The following is a 12,336-nucleotide window of genomic DNA, read 5'->3' as shown; positions in this document are numbered from 1 at the left end:
GTTTTCTGGTTGGTATCTCTTTCGTGTTGTTCTCCAACAACATAACTTGAATTCTTGAATTTACACTTACAGCACATTGATAAAAATAAATTCTAGATTGTGTGGGATAATAAATAAATAATTGAATAAATATAATAATAACTAGACAATTGAATGAATAAATAAATAAATGATGGTTGGATTTTTGTGAATTTGCAGACAAAGAAGGAAAGAGCAAGGATGCACAGGACAAGGCGGCGGCGCCACAGTTGGCCGTACCCAGACTGAGTGTGTGTGCTGACGTGCAGAAGGTCGATCGCGCCAAGCTAGCTCAAGTTGAGGTAAATTCAATGCAAATTACTGACATATTGCAATTATTCAAATGCTAATGAATTAATAATAATTATTAAACGAAAATCCAAATTAAATGCTGTAATCCACCCCGAAGACTTCTGCTTCTGCAAATATTGACAACAGGGTAAACAGCTAGATGGAATTCGATGAGCGCTTCTATTCAAAAATTATTTGTCAGCCCGGGAATCGAACCCAGTACCTCCTAATTGCCGGTCAGGAATGCTTACCCTTACACCAAACTTACAATCTCCGAATAGCGACTATAACACTCTTCATCCATGATTGATTCCGCGAAAAATCAGCAATCAAATAATAATGTAGGATAATTGAATAACTTAATTTGGGGTTAACTGTAAGCTAGGATTGTGATTGCACTAGGAGGCCGGCAAAAACTTGTTACGAAATTTCAACTCGAAAGAACGATAAGAAGTGATGTGACCGCATCGGCTACCCGATCAGAACATAACTGAAGTAACAGTTGAAGGGATATTTGGAACATAAGCGCTCAATACTATGGGATATTTTCTTATGCTACCTATCTTTCCTCTATGGTAGTAGTATTTGTAAAATAAGTAATCAAAATTAAGTTACAAAAATATAAAAAAATAACATATAAACTCTTTACCATTGTCATAGCGATCTTAGTAGGGTTGTGAGGAGTGAGGACCCAAAGTTATCACCCTTAATCGAGTTGAATACTGTTTTTCCTTTGAATGAAAATTGCTGAAGGGATGACGATTTTTCAAATTTTATTTGTTTCGATTTAGACAGTTTACAATCAGCCTCAATCAGTAATAGTTACATCATATATTGAAACCGTTTTATTAATAAACTTGTAGTCTATTTGATAGGGTTCATTTCTCTAAATAAATTGAATTTCAAAACCACCTGCTGAAATTTCACTGTTAGCACAGCTTTCACAAACATTCAACCATATTCCTACGAAATATTCTATTTGTTTCAGTTTTCTATAATAGAGTTTGATCCTGAGACGTTCAGGATACTGCTGGATTACCTGCATACCAGCTCCTGTCCGCTCACCTGTGCCAATATCCCGGGACTGATTTGTGCTGCCGAGCACTATGACTTGCCCGAACTCCTACAAGCCTGCTTCCATCATGCCAAACAGTTCCTCAGGATAGAAGTGGTCAGTAAAAATCATCATGGAAAAATAATTTAACATTCTTGTATTTTGAGATGGGGCTCAATGTTACTGCTGTGGCAAAATAATAACTTGAATGATTCTCTTCTTTTGACTTCCACGGGTAGTACAGGTCTTCAAAACAGCAGTTTGAAAATAAAAATTTATTGAAATTATTATTATAGTTCATCTTTATAATCTGAGGCCATCATCTCCTCGGTCTCCCAACGTCTTACTTGCTGGTTTGTAGACTTGAATGATGAACTCTAAAAATGAATTCTGGAGTTGATAAATATTTTTTGTCTTTTCTTATTCTGAAGAGTTGAAATTCTTGAAGGAGACTCATGATTCAAGATTCATTTTATTGACCATCAGGCTTCAAAGCCAAAATGTAAGGTCAATAATTATCCACTTCAATAACTTTTCCATTAACATAATAGGATTTATCAAATTTGAATCGCCTTCCCATTTAGAATAAATTATTTTTTAAAGTAGATTTATTCACAACAATGAATTCCGTTCATCTTAGTATATTCCATCATTGGAAAAGACAGATAAAATATGAAATTTAGAATCTGGGATGTGTATAAGAAGAGTACAACATCTGAAAGAGAACAAAAATAGTTTTATCACTGCGAATATTATAATGATCCATTTAAATCTGAAACGTTTGTTATATTTTCTGAAGAAACTTCTTGTGGGACTGTGAGAAAATGTATCACTCAATAATGATGTAGTATATTATGCTATGATGATGTTATCTATAGTTGAAATAGTAAAAGGATGTCGGTATTTTATCGATTGCCAATTACAAGTATTCATGATTATGAATATAGAGGCTAAAAATAGAGGCTAAAATAACCAATTTTGAAATGTTGGCAGGTTTGCATCATGCTGTGTTCTCTTGAAAACTATTATTGGCGCTACACATCGGCTTCTGAATTGGTCAATATGATATTGGCTTTCGTTGAAACCAGAGCTCACCAGGTTTGCATTTGTTTCATAAGTATAGTATTTATTTCATGAGATGCAGGCTATAATTTTTCTGAGCCCACTTAAATTCTAGAACCCTCACTTTTTGAAAAAAGCCTTGTTCTTTGAAAGAAAAATGAATAAGTGAAAATAGGTTTAATCGTTTAATGTAGGTATAATATTTCTACTCTTTAAACATTCTTTCAGGATGGGATTAGTCTTGAGTAGCCTTTAAAGATTCCAAACTTTTCGTATTTTGATCTTTGAGAGATCATTTTGAGTACAAATACTGTATTATTTTTAATTTCATGTTATTCTAAATTACTGGAAATATGTCAATCATAAGACAATTTTGAAATCAGGTTTTATTTATGTTTTAGGGAAAGCAAACAAATACTCGTCACTCTTGTCCAATTACAACGGTTGAGTGAAGGCTTGAATTTATTATTGGTGCTACTCGTTTTTTTATTTTTGATATACAGTATTTTTTTTTTACTTTTCTTGTTATTTAATACAATATCTCATAAACAAAGGCATATCCTACACACACCCAGATTAGCTGTATGAACAGCTACTTTACAATTGTCTGTTCTGGTTTTCTGTAAATAAACCATTATTACTACTTTCCAATTTTGTGCATATTCTGATTTTGCAAGTGTAAAGTTTACCAGTTTCTAGTTTTGAAAATTTACAATAAAATGTTGATATCTATTCTGAATTATTCACTTATAGAATTATTGAATTTGAAAAATCTTGGAATAAAAATAGGCCTATATTTTTAATGAGAGGTCAGGTTATGATGAAATTTCAAATGTAAACAAACACAAAGCAGACAAACAGTTTGTACGTTTTTACTGCTTGAAATTTACTAATTTTACTCATAGATGGAGCGACCATCACCCGCCTCTCCCAAGGTCTATAAAAACCTATTTATAGTCCTTGGTCTCTCCAATCTGCGTTTATTATAGTTTAATAGCCTAAACTGAAATACAAAACAGATTTAAATGAATTAAAAACTTGAAAATGGCATTACATTAGTAGCCGAATCATTCCGTGACAAAATAATTTAAAAGGGTACTCAGATTTATATCAGATATACTTTTTAATCCGGCAATCATTTTTCAAAACATTTAAATATTATTGAAGAGTATTCAATTTCCCTTTATGGGACTACCATAATAACTATTATAATTTATTAAATAATAATAATCAAGTACCCTTTTTATATCTCAATAAATCACTTTAATAAACTATAAAAAGGGTAAAATGTACATTATAAACAGAGATTTTTTGGAATTTCTCCATATGAAGGTGAAATGAAAGCGATATTGTGAAACTGACTATAACTTTTTTATTTCACCTTAGATAGGGTACCTAATGATTTTTATTTCATTGTAATACTATTGAAGAGATATAAATCAACCCCAAGTCTTTTCAGCTAATAATTTCACCTATCGAAACTAACTTTCTTGTTTACATGACTTGGTCGTTTCTCTGAACAGACTATAACATTTGAATTATTACATATTATTCCTATGAATCATTACCTATATTATTTAAATTATGATAAAATATTGAATATAATATATTACTATAAAATAATGAATCATTGAAATGTGTTTGGCAGCTATTTGTGACATCGGACTTCCTGACTCTGTCGGAGTCAATGGTACAGATGATAATGTGTCGCAACTTGGAGGTGCCAGAGGTGCGCAAGTTCGAGGCGATGCTCGGCTGGGCTCGCCACCGTATTCGCACCAAGACCTCGTCTAAGCTCGACGCAAAGGTGGAGTTCAAGTGTATCATGGAGCGACTGGCTCGCGACCTCAAACTCTACCGCATTTCGCCTCAGGAACTCATCAAGGTCAGTACTTCTATTCAGTTCTCTACTGTTCTCAAGTTCATTCACTTTATTTAACTTTTGACATGTCAGAGGTGAGAGTAAAATGGGAAAAATTACAATACGAGAAAAAGGAAATTCTTCATTCTTAGACTATTTCCCTAAAATATCATGTAGCATCCCATAATAGTATGTGTATCGGTGATACATTTGGTCTATCAATCAACAAATATATTGTTACAATGTCATATTGATAACAAACTTATTTGCAGAATAATTAAGCATAATTAGTCAGTGACCCTGAAATTGATTCGATATCTTTATTCATGCAGATAACAGTATATTCTGGCTTATTTTCTTATATTTCCTACTTTGAACAATTTTAGTGACCTAAACTTAGGAAAGGGAGAAGTTTTGGGCTACCGCCTGTATTTCATTTCCAATATTGTAAAGGGTGTTTGATTGAATTATAATGTGTTTGAGGTTGAGTGGTAGAGAGAACCGAAAGTCCTAACTCCGCATAGTGAAGAATTTTTTTATTTCATTTAATTGAATTAATAAATATATAATTATTTGGAATATAGCAGTTTCAATGAATTTACAAAGTATGAACATAATTATTGAACTTGAAGATATGATAAAGTGCAATTTCAAATGACTATAAAATATTGTTATGTATCAACATAATTTGGTGGAGTTTTGAACAGATATCTGTCCATTGTTGAGAAAGGGTTGATCAGGTGCGACCTGAGAACTGTGACATGAGTAGACCAGAGTCAGGTCACCAATTGATAATGGTTTGGTTGGTGGTGGTTGCAGGTGGTACTACCATCGAAAGCGATCAAGAACGAACGCATCCTGGAGACGCTGATGTTCCAGGCGAACTCTGGAATGTACCGCATCCAGGACAGCTACCTGGAGGCGTGTCAGAAGCGACTGCAGAAGCAGGACTCGAGGTTCAGCGAGTTCGAGTCGTTCGACTACGGAATATAACACCAGGCCAAGGAGACGTTGACATAAACCGACGCCAACCATCCTCTCTTGGCCTACTCTTCTCTCATGGTGACTATACATCATCTTCTCATCTGGAGATCTTTGAGTCTGTTCTTCATTCTGGCCATTGGTTACTGTCCTTGTCTCTGTCTCCTTATTATCTCTTATCCCCGTTCTACTCACCTAACTTCACAATCAAACTATTGTAATTTGCATTTTTTTATACTACTGAAATGGAATTCCATTATCAATAATTGCAATGGTAATATACGACAAGATCGTATTGGATGAAGGAAAGTAGATATTCTATAACATTTCAACGCAAGAGGTCTCTCTTGTTTCAACTTTCGACAGTGTCTCAACATTTCATTCGCATCTGAATCTATATGTTTTTGTTGAATTAATTTGGAAAACTGATAGCATCTAGTCTATATATTTCTAGGATATCCACCTTTGATATGTTAGATAAATAATATATTATGTTTTCTATATTGTAAGTAACTGGATGCAATTTTCCAAAATATGCCCTGATTATAAGATCATTTATAACTTTAAAACGACTCAAATAACGGAATTTTTAGAACGAAATATCTGGTAGATTTGCCGTCAAGAATAAAATAAGTAACACTTCAATGAAGAAAAAGAAGGATCATAGGCCGGCCTAGTCAATGTTTTTAAATTATCATTATTCCAGTCTTTGAATAATCTTCAGAGGATATTGAATAACTTACTATTAGGACGTATGTGTTGCCTCAACCTAGATTATCGCATTCTAAAACGAATCATATATTCATCATTGGTGAATGATGGCGGGAGCTTATTGATATCAAAATAAAATAACTTTATTTTATATATTGAGCTCTATCATTTAGAAATGCACTTCTTTGACTCACTTTTCTTCCAAAAAGGGCGAAGCTGTATGAGAATTAGAAATAAACCTGTTTAACTGTGCAACATACTTTCCAGATACATACTCTCCTGAATCTTTTATTCGAATTCATGCATATCTATAAGCATCATTTGTATTTTTACTTCACTCCCATATTACTTTCCTTCATCATTTCTCTTCCTTTTTTGGAATTTCTCTGTCAGCCTAAAAATATTCTGAATTGATACAGCTAAAATTCAAAACTGATTAGGCAGAATGCAATGAAATGTTGAAATATGTTCAAGAAAATAAGGCATTTAAATAGAAACTATTCACACCATCAGCTAACTTAACAGCTAGTTCAATCTCTATTTTTTTATTAAGATTAGAGTCTATTAACATCAGTATAGGTCTATCTTATTAACAGAAATCAACAGAGAATGGAATATTATTATTTTTATACCGTTGGTATTATTTATAATATGATGTACATACAAAACTATTGTATAGATTTACAAAATGGATAAAACTGTTTTGTAGTGGATTGAGGAATTCGGGTTTTATCGGCAGATGAATTCATTCTAATTTTTGAAAATAAAGTTGATGTTATATAATATATTAGATAGTAACTTGTAATAGAACGTTATTGTGGTAATCGTGACACCAATTTTATTAAATATACTTAACGCTCTATTTTCTTCAAACTTTTCCTAATATAACTCGCACCCTGAATTTTCAGTTTACGGGTTATGATAAAAATAGTTAATTTTAGAGTTCCCTGCCTCTATCAGTTACTAAATATTCACTCTTTCCCAAGAAAAAATATGAGAATAATAATTTCAATTTTCATTGAAACTGAATTGGATTCGTTATAAACCTATAATTTTTATAAGGGCGTTGAAAAACGTGAAATATGATAAATCTCCAGGAAAAATTGTGAAAATGAATTTCTCGAAAACCTTCGTGTTTGTGTTTTGCATTAGTTTTGGTCCTTTCTATTCCTTTACTCTTTGAAACGTTACTTTCTCAGTCTTATTCCTTTATTCTTTTGGGAATGTGGAATTTTCTATTATAACATCTTAGTTAGGTAATATGTTGGAATATTAATAATTGTTTTCCATTTTTGTACTAATAACCGTCATATTAAAGTAATGAGCAAAATGCATCCGAGTACCTAATGAGCTTGCATTCATATCATTGAAATATATTACTTTTCATTGATAATTAATTTATTTCCTCATAAAAATTATCTGATTGTCCAATGTATTTAAAGTTTGTAAAATCGTAACGTCAAACTCAATAAAAAGTCCACCTCCTTGAAGTCTAATAACGCTGGATAGACATTTTTATTATGTTCGAAAATATTTTGATGAAAGAAACATTCGATGCATTTAAAACGTAGCCTTGCTGAAATTGATGTTCAAATCTATTATAATTTATTCCAAGTGTGATACGTTTATTCTTATACCAATGCTTGTACCATTAGTTATTCATGCATACAAATATTATATTTATCCATTTAAATGTATGGAATTTAGACAACATGGAATGAATGGTTTTTGAACTTTCCATGGATACTCATATTGAAATACGTGATGCAATGGAGAAGCATTTCAAATATGCAGTAAGAATATATTTTGAATAATGAATGGAAATACTGTAGCCAGCATGATCAGTACATCAAAAGCAATCCAATACGAATTGGACCATTGAAAATTAATTAAGCTTTACAATATAGAGTATGAAATATGTGTTCGATAAATGTTAATTAGTTGGGATCATTAATTTATGTAGATGTATCCAAGTATGTGACAACCTTCATATATCTTAAGGATATTAAGCTTAGTACTTGCCTATTTGCAAGAATTATGGCCAAAGCTTTTGTGAACTACGATGATGAATATTCTTATTGTTGTGAATAATAACATTGTTCAATATCAGTTTTCTTTGAATTTGTTTATAAATATTTGACAGGGAAATTTTAAATCATTGTAGATTATTATGAATTGTCAAGTCTCAAAAGAGTGATTGAAGTCGCTAGTAAGTTCAACTCTAGAACTTACTTTTCCATTTCTACTAACCTATAAGTTACTCTCAACCCAGTAATCTCTCTTGACTCAAGTGAATTTGTTAAGAAGGTAATCTCGAAAGTTTACAAGGAATTTATTCCTTGATTTTTCCATTAATTTAAATTAAACCTTCATCATCCAAAAGTTCTTCTTTCCAATTTGTCTTGTTTTATTATTCATCTCTGTATCCACGTTCATTGACTTTTATAATAAATTAAAAGCTTTTGTGAATTCATACATTATGTGCATTGTTTCGCCACTAAGAATAGTCTTATTGAAATATCCGACAACTTGCACATAAAAGGATAAAAGTAATTGATGGAAAAAGAGAACCATATTAAATTTGGGATTTATTTTAATAGTTAACTATTACTTATTAACAATTTGTAGTGAAATGTCAATGCTCCTACAGAATTTTCAAGTTTTTTCTATACTTAAAAGTCCCTCAATATATTGAAAGAAAATACTGTTCCAATTGCGTTATTTCCAATTTTAATCAAATATCTGTATATCTAATTATAATTTTTCAATAATGAGTTCAAATTATAATAATTTCTGACATATGAATTTATTTATTTGAAATTCAAAGTTAATGTATGAATTACTTGAGCTAAGAGAGCAAGAAAGAATAATAAATTATGAAGAGCTGACCATCAAATTAATTTACCCTTTTCCATTTCTAGGACTGGTAGGCTTTGCATTTGGGTCAAATGCACAAATACTCTATTCAAATTGTAATAGAGATGATAGAAACAAGTACGTTTGGATATAATCATACGTCTAATATGGTTTAAGAATTTTTATACGTTTATATCTATTGATGGAAATTACTTATCGATGGTTAAAGTATTATGGTAAATGTATCTGTAATCTAAGTCTATCTGAATGAGTATTGTATGAATGTTTGTGTTAAATAAATAGAATGTATATTATAATGGACAAAACATTGTCATTAGTATTTAAATTCATCAAATATTGATCATATAATTGTCGTTGAGTACTCAAATTTCTATAAATTGTTTCAAGTACTCTATATGTTTATTAATCTAATCACTATAAGAAGACTCAAAGTCATAACTGTTGATTGTACTTAGACATTCTATGTGATCCCTTTCTATGGAAAATGCTTGATATTCCCCGCACTCATCCATATTAATGAAGAGGGAAGATTTTCTATATTAACGTTGTTTTAAAATGAATTTAATGTTTGTAAATTTCTTCAATTACTTTCAAGAATCGTTATTCACGTAAAAGTATTGTAATTTGGAAAAGAATCTGGCATCAGATAATTATATTTTCATGTTTTGTGAAACTATTTTTATAAAACTTTGTTTTTCTATTTTTAGTATCTTACCTTTCTAGTTCACAATAATAGAGTCCATGGAATTTTTAATGTAATTTAAGAGAAGGGGCATTTCCTATGAGTATTGAGAGCTAAACTATATGAAAGCTAAACTATATAATTTAACATTTTTAATACCCAGTTGAACTGTTCACTCAACAATAAATAAATTCAACAATATTAATAGAAGTATAAATTATGCCACTTCAAGATCATGAGCTATAAATCTAAAAAGTACGTTGTATCCGATAAAATAGGAACATAAATCTCAAGTTGATAAAAATCCCTTCAGAACCGGCAATCCGTCACATTTGAATTCATTGAAAATTAGTAGTCATCAGAGCAAAATTGGGTGTTGTTGAGGTGTTCAGGGACAAACATTTTAAAAAGTTTGGACAATCATTGTTTTTCAAACAAAAATTACTGTTTTTCCAAACATTTTTAGTGTTTGCTGTAGAACATAAAAAGCTTCAATGCTTACAAATGCTTTGATTGGTGACGCGTCCACACTGGCCACGGGCAAACATTGTTTGTCAAACATAATAAAATTTGCCCAAACTGTGGACACGGCTTTAAGTGAAGAGCTCCAAAATATATTACATATTGGTGTGAACTGACAAACCTTATGTTGAGTGAACTATTGTATAAAATGAAACTAGCAGCCTATATATCAAGTATTCAGTATTTAGAGAAAGACATATTTAACTGAAAATGAACTGGACGGAATTACTGTATTTAGATTTCTTTCTTGCTAGGTACATTTTTCTTCGATCGTTCTCTCTTCTAGATTTTTCGTATTTGAAACCTGTATTTGTAATATCCTCCACACATAATAGTTGTTGTATCTGGACCGTCTTCAATTACTGTGTTAACTTGATGTGTTATCAAAATGTACCCTCAGTACCCCCAAATATGTGTGCATGTTCAATAAAAATAAGTGTAACAACAATTTATGTGATTGTATGTTGAATGTTTGAGAAGAGGGTTTTTATAAAATGTGGAAAAAATTAATATATATATAAAAAATTATATATGTGTGCTTTGTCCTTGTTAAAATCGGAAAATTAGGCAGTCTAAACCTTGTCATTTCCCGATATTGTGTATAACACAAGGAATAAATATGAAAGTTTATTTAGATAATTTTTGAGTTTATTTATACCCTATTACCGTTTTTTTTTAGTTTAATTTGATATTTTGCAGGGAAGAAGGAAGATTTTGGGCTACCAGCCTTCAGCATGGATATTTTTCAACTTTTATAACGTGAGGCTTAACTGAATCATTGTAGATGGTTGGCTGCAATGGAGCGATATCAAAGGTGAATATTCTGGTTGTGGGTTGTTGGTAGTGGTGATTGAGCTGGAGTTTCTATTTAAAATAATAATTTTTAAAATTTTATCGTCTATCATCAACAACTTTCTTGATTCATGATTTTCCGACAGTAAAACTGTGATTCGAACTTGCGGGTGGAACCCATCTCAATGGGGCATGCAACGGTCAAGGGAGAACAATAAATCTGCGAGATGTATCTACCCTTTGGCAGGTACATTTAGCATATTCATGATCCTTGAGTAATGAAGCGTTTGCCTCCATCCGGTTATATTTTAGTGACTTTATTCCACACTTGAAATTTTACTTGGGGATGTCCATTTCCTTGGTCTGTAGAGGTCCATTGGGGTTGCCGCCAACCTGTCTCCTCAACAACTAATCTCCTCACTATTTTGATCACAGGCGTCAGTAAATCCCCTGGCAAAATATACCATTGCCATCAACTAGTCTCCCCGACTAGAACGAAGGAGCTTGGTTGTCGGCGACAACTAAGCTCCTCACACGCTCACGACAACTAAGCTCCCCGACAGTAGATCCCCTGCTGAATATGAGCGGTCTGGTTGTCGTGATCGTACAGAAAAATTCCAATTCAAAAAAACAAATTCATTATTTCAATTCATAGCATATAACTACAGATAAGCATTAAATATGAATTATGTTGCATGAAAAATATCCAAAGAAGTGAAGGAATGAGAATGAGAGAAATAAATTAGAACTTAAAATGTAACAATGATTTACATTTTTCGACACTGCAAATTCTTTAAACTTTCTTGAATGACAACGCAAAATACTAGCAAAAACCAAGCTCCTTGCACGTCGGGGAGACTAGTTAACGCTAAACTAGTCTCCCCGACAGCAAATTCTTTACTGGTTCAGAGGGAATAGTTGACGGGACCGTAGACGACAACCAAGCTCCTCGGACGCTCACGACAACCAAGCTCCTCGTCAGTTAAGCTCCTCTCTCAGGAGCTCACTTGACGCCGTCAATAGATCCCCTCGAAAGCGGTTTTAAAAGGAGCTTTACTGACGGGGAGCTTAGTAGGCGCGTTCCCGGTTCATTGACGTTATTATTTCCAACTATTAGACAGTCTATACTATATACATAGCTCTTGGTGCAACATGGAGTTCCTGCAGAGTTTTTCAAGATCGGACAAATATCTAAACCGTGAAGGCATAAATAAGTTTTTATTGATGTACAATCGAATTGCGAAGCGAAGCATATGCCCTTAGTGTGGTAAATACCAAACTCTGCAATCAAATGTTGATTTGTCTTCTTGTCAATTAATATCACTCAACGTAGTTGTAATAATGAATGTGAGATCAGTTTCATTTTGTCGAGCGTTGGATTTTGTAATAGTTATTGAGAATATTTCTTATTTTACTAGAACTTTTTCGATGAGGGCAGAAGTTGACCTATTGTAACTATTGTCATGGGTTGACAGTTATTGTTTT

The 12,336-nt window shown here is 32.2% G+C and overlaps 1 protein-coding gene across 1 annotated transcript in view; it reads left to right on the top strand.

Annotated features, from left to right (window-relative positions):
• LOC111044358 overlaps positions 1-12,336 on the top strand; it is a 354,176-nt gene that overhangs the window by 277,512 nt on the left and 64,328 nt on the right. Inside the window, exons 15-20 of the mRNA XM_039437842.1 lie at positions 199-320; positions 1,298-1,480; positions 2,357-2,461; positions 4,074-4,310; positions 5,106-5,348; positions 10,759-10,873. Of these exons, the coding sequence (XP_039293776.1) occupies positions 199-320; positions 1,298-1,480; positions 2,357-2,461; positions 4,074-4,310; positions 5,106-5,279 (821 nt within the window). The 3' untranslated portion in view covers positions 5,280-5,348; positions 10,759-10,873. The remainder of the gene's footprint in view (positions 1-198; positions 321-1,297; positions 1,481-2,356; positions 2,462-4,073; positions 4,311-5,105; positions 5,349-10,758; positions 10,874-12,336) is intronic.

Source organism: Nilaparvata lugens, chromosome 11, assembly GCF_014356525.2.
Source record: "Nilaparvata lugens isolate BPH chromosome 11, ASM1435652v1, whole genome shotgun sequence".
NCBI lineage: Eukaryota > Metazoa > Arthropoda > Insecta > Hemiptera > Delphacidae > Nilaparvata > Nilaparvata lugens.
This window is presented reverse-complemented; position numbering and strand designations above follow the sequence as displayed.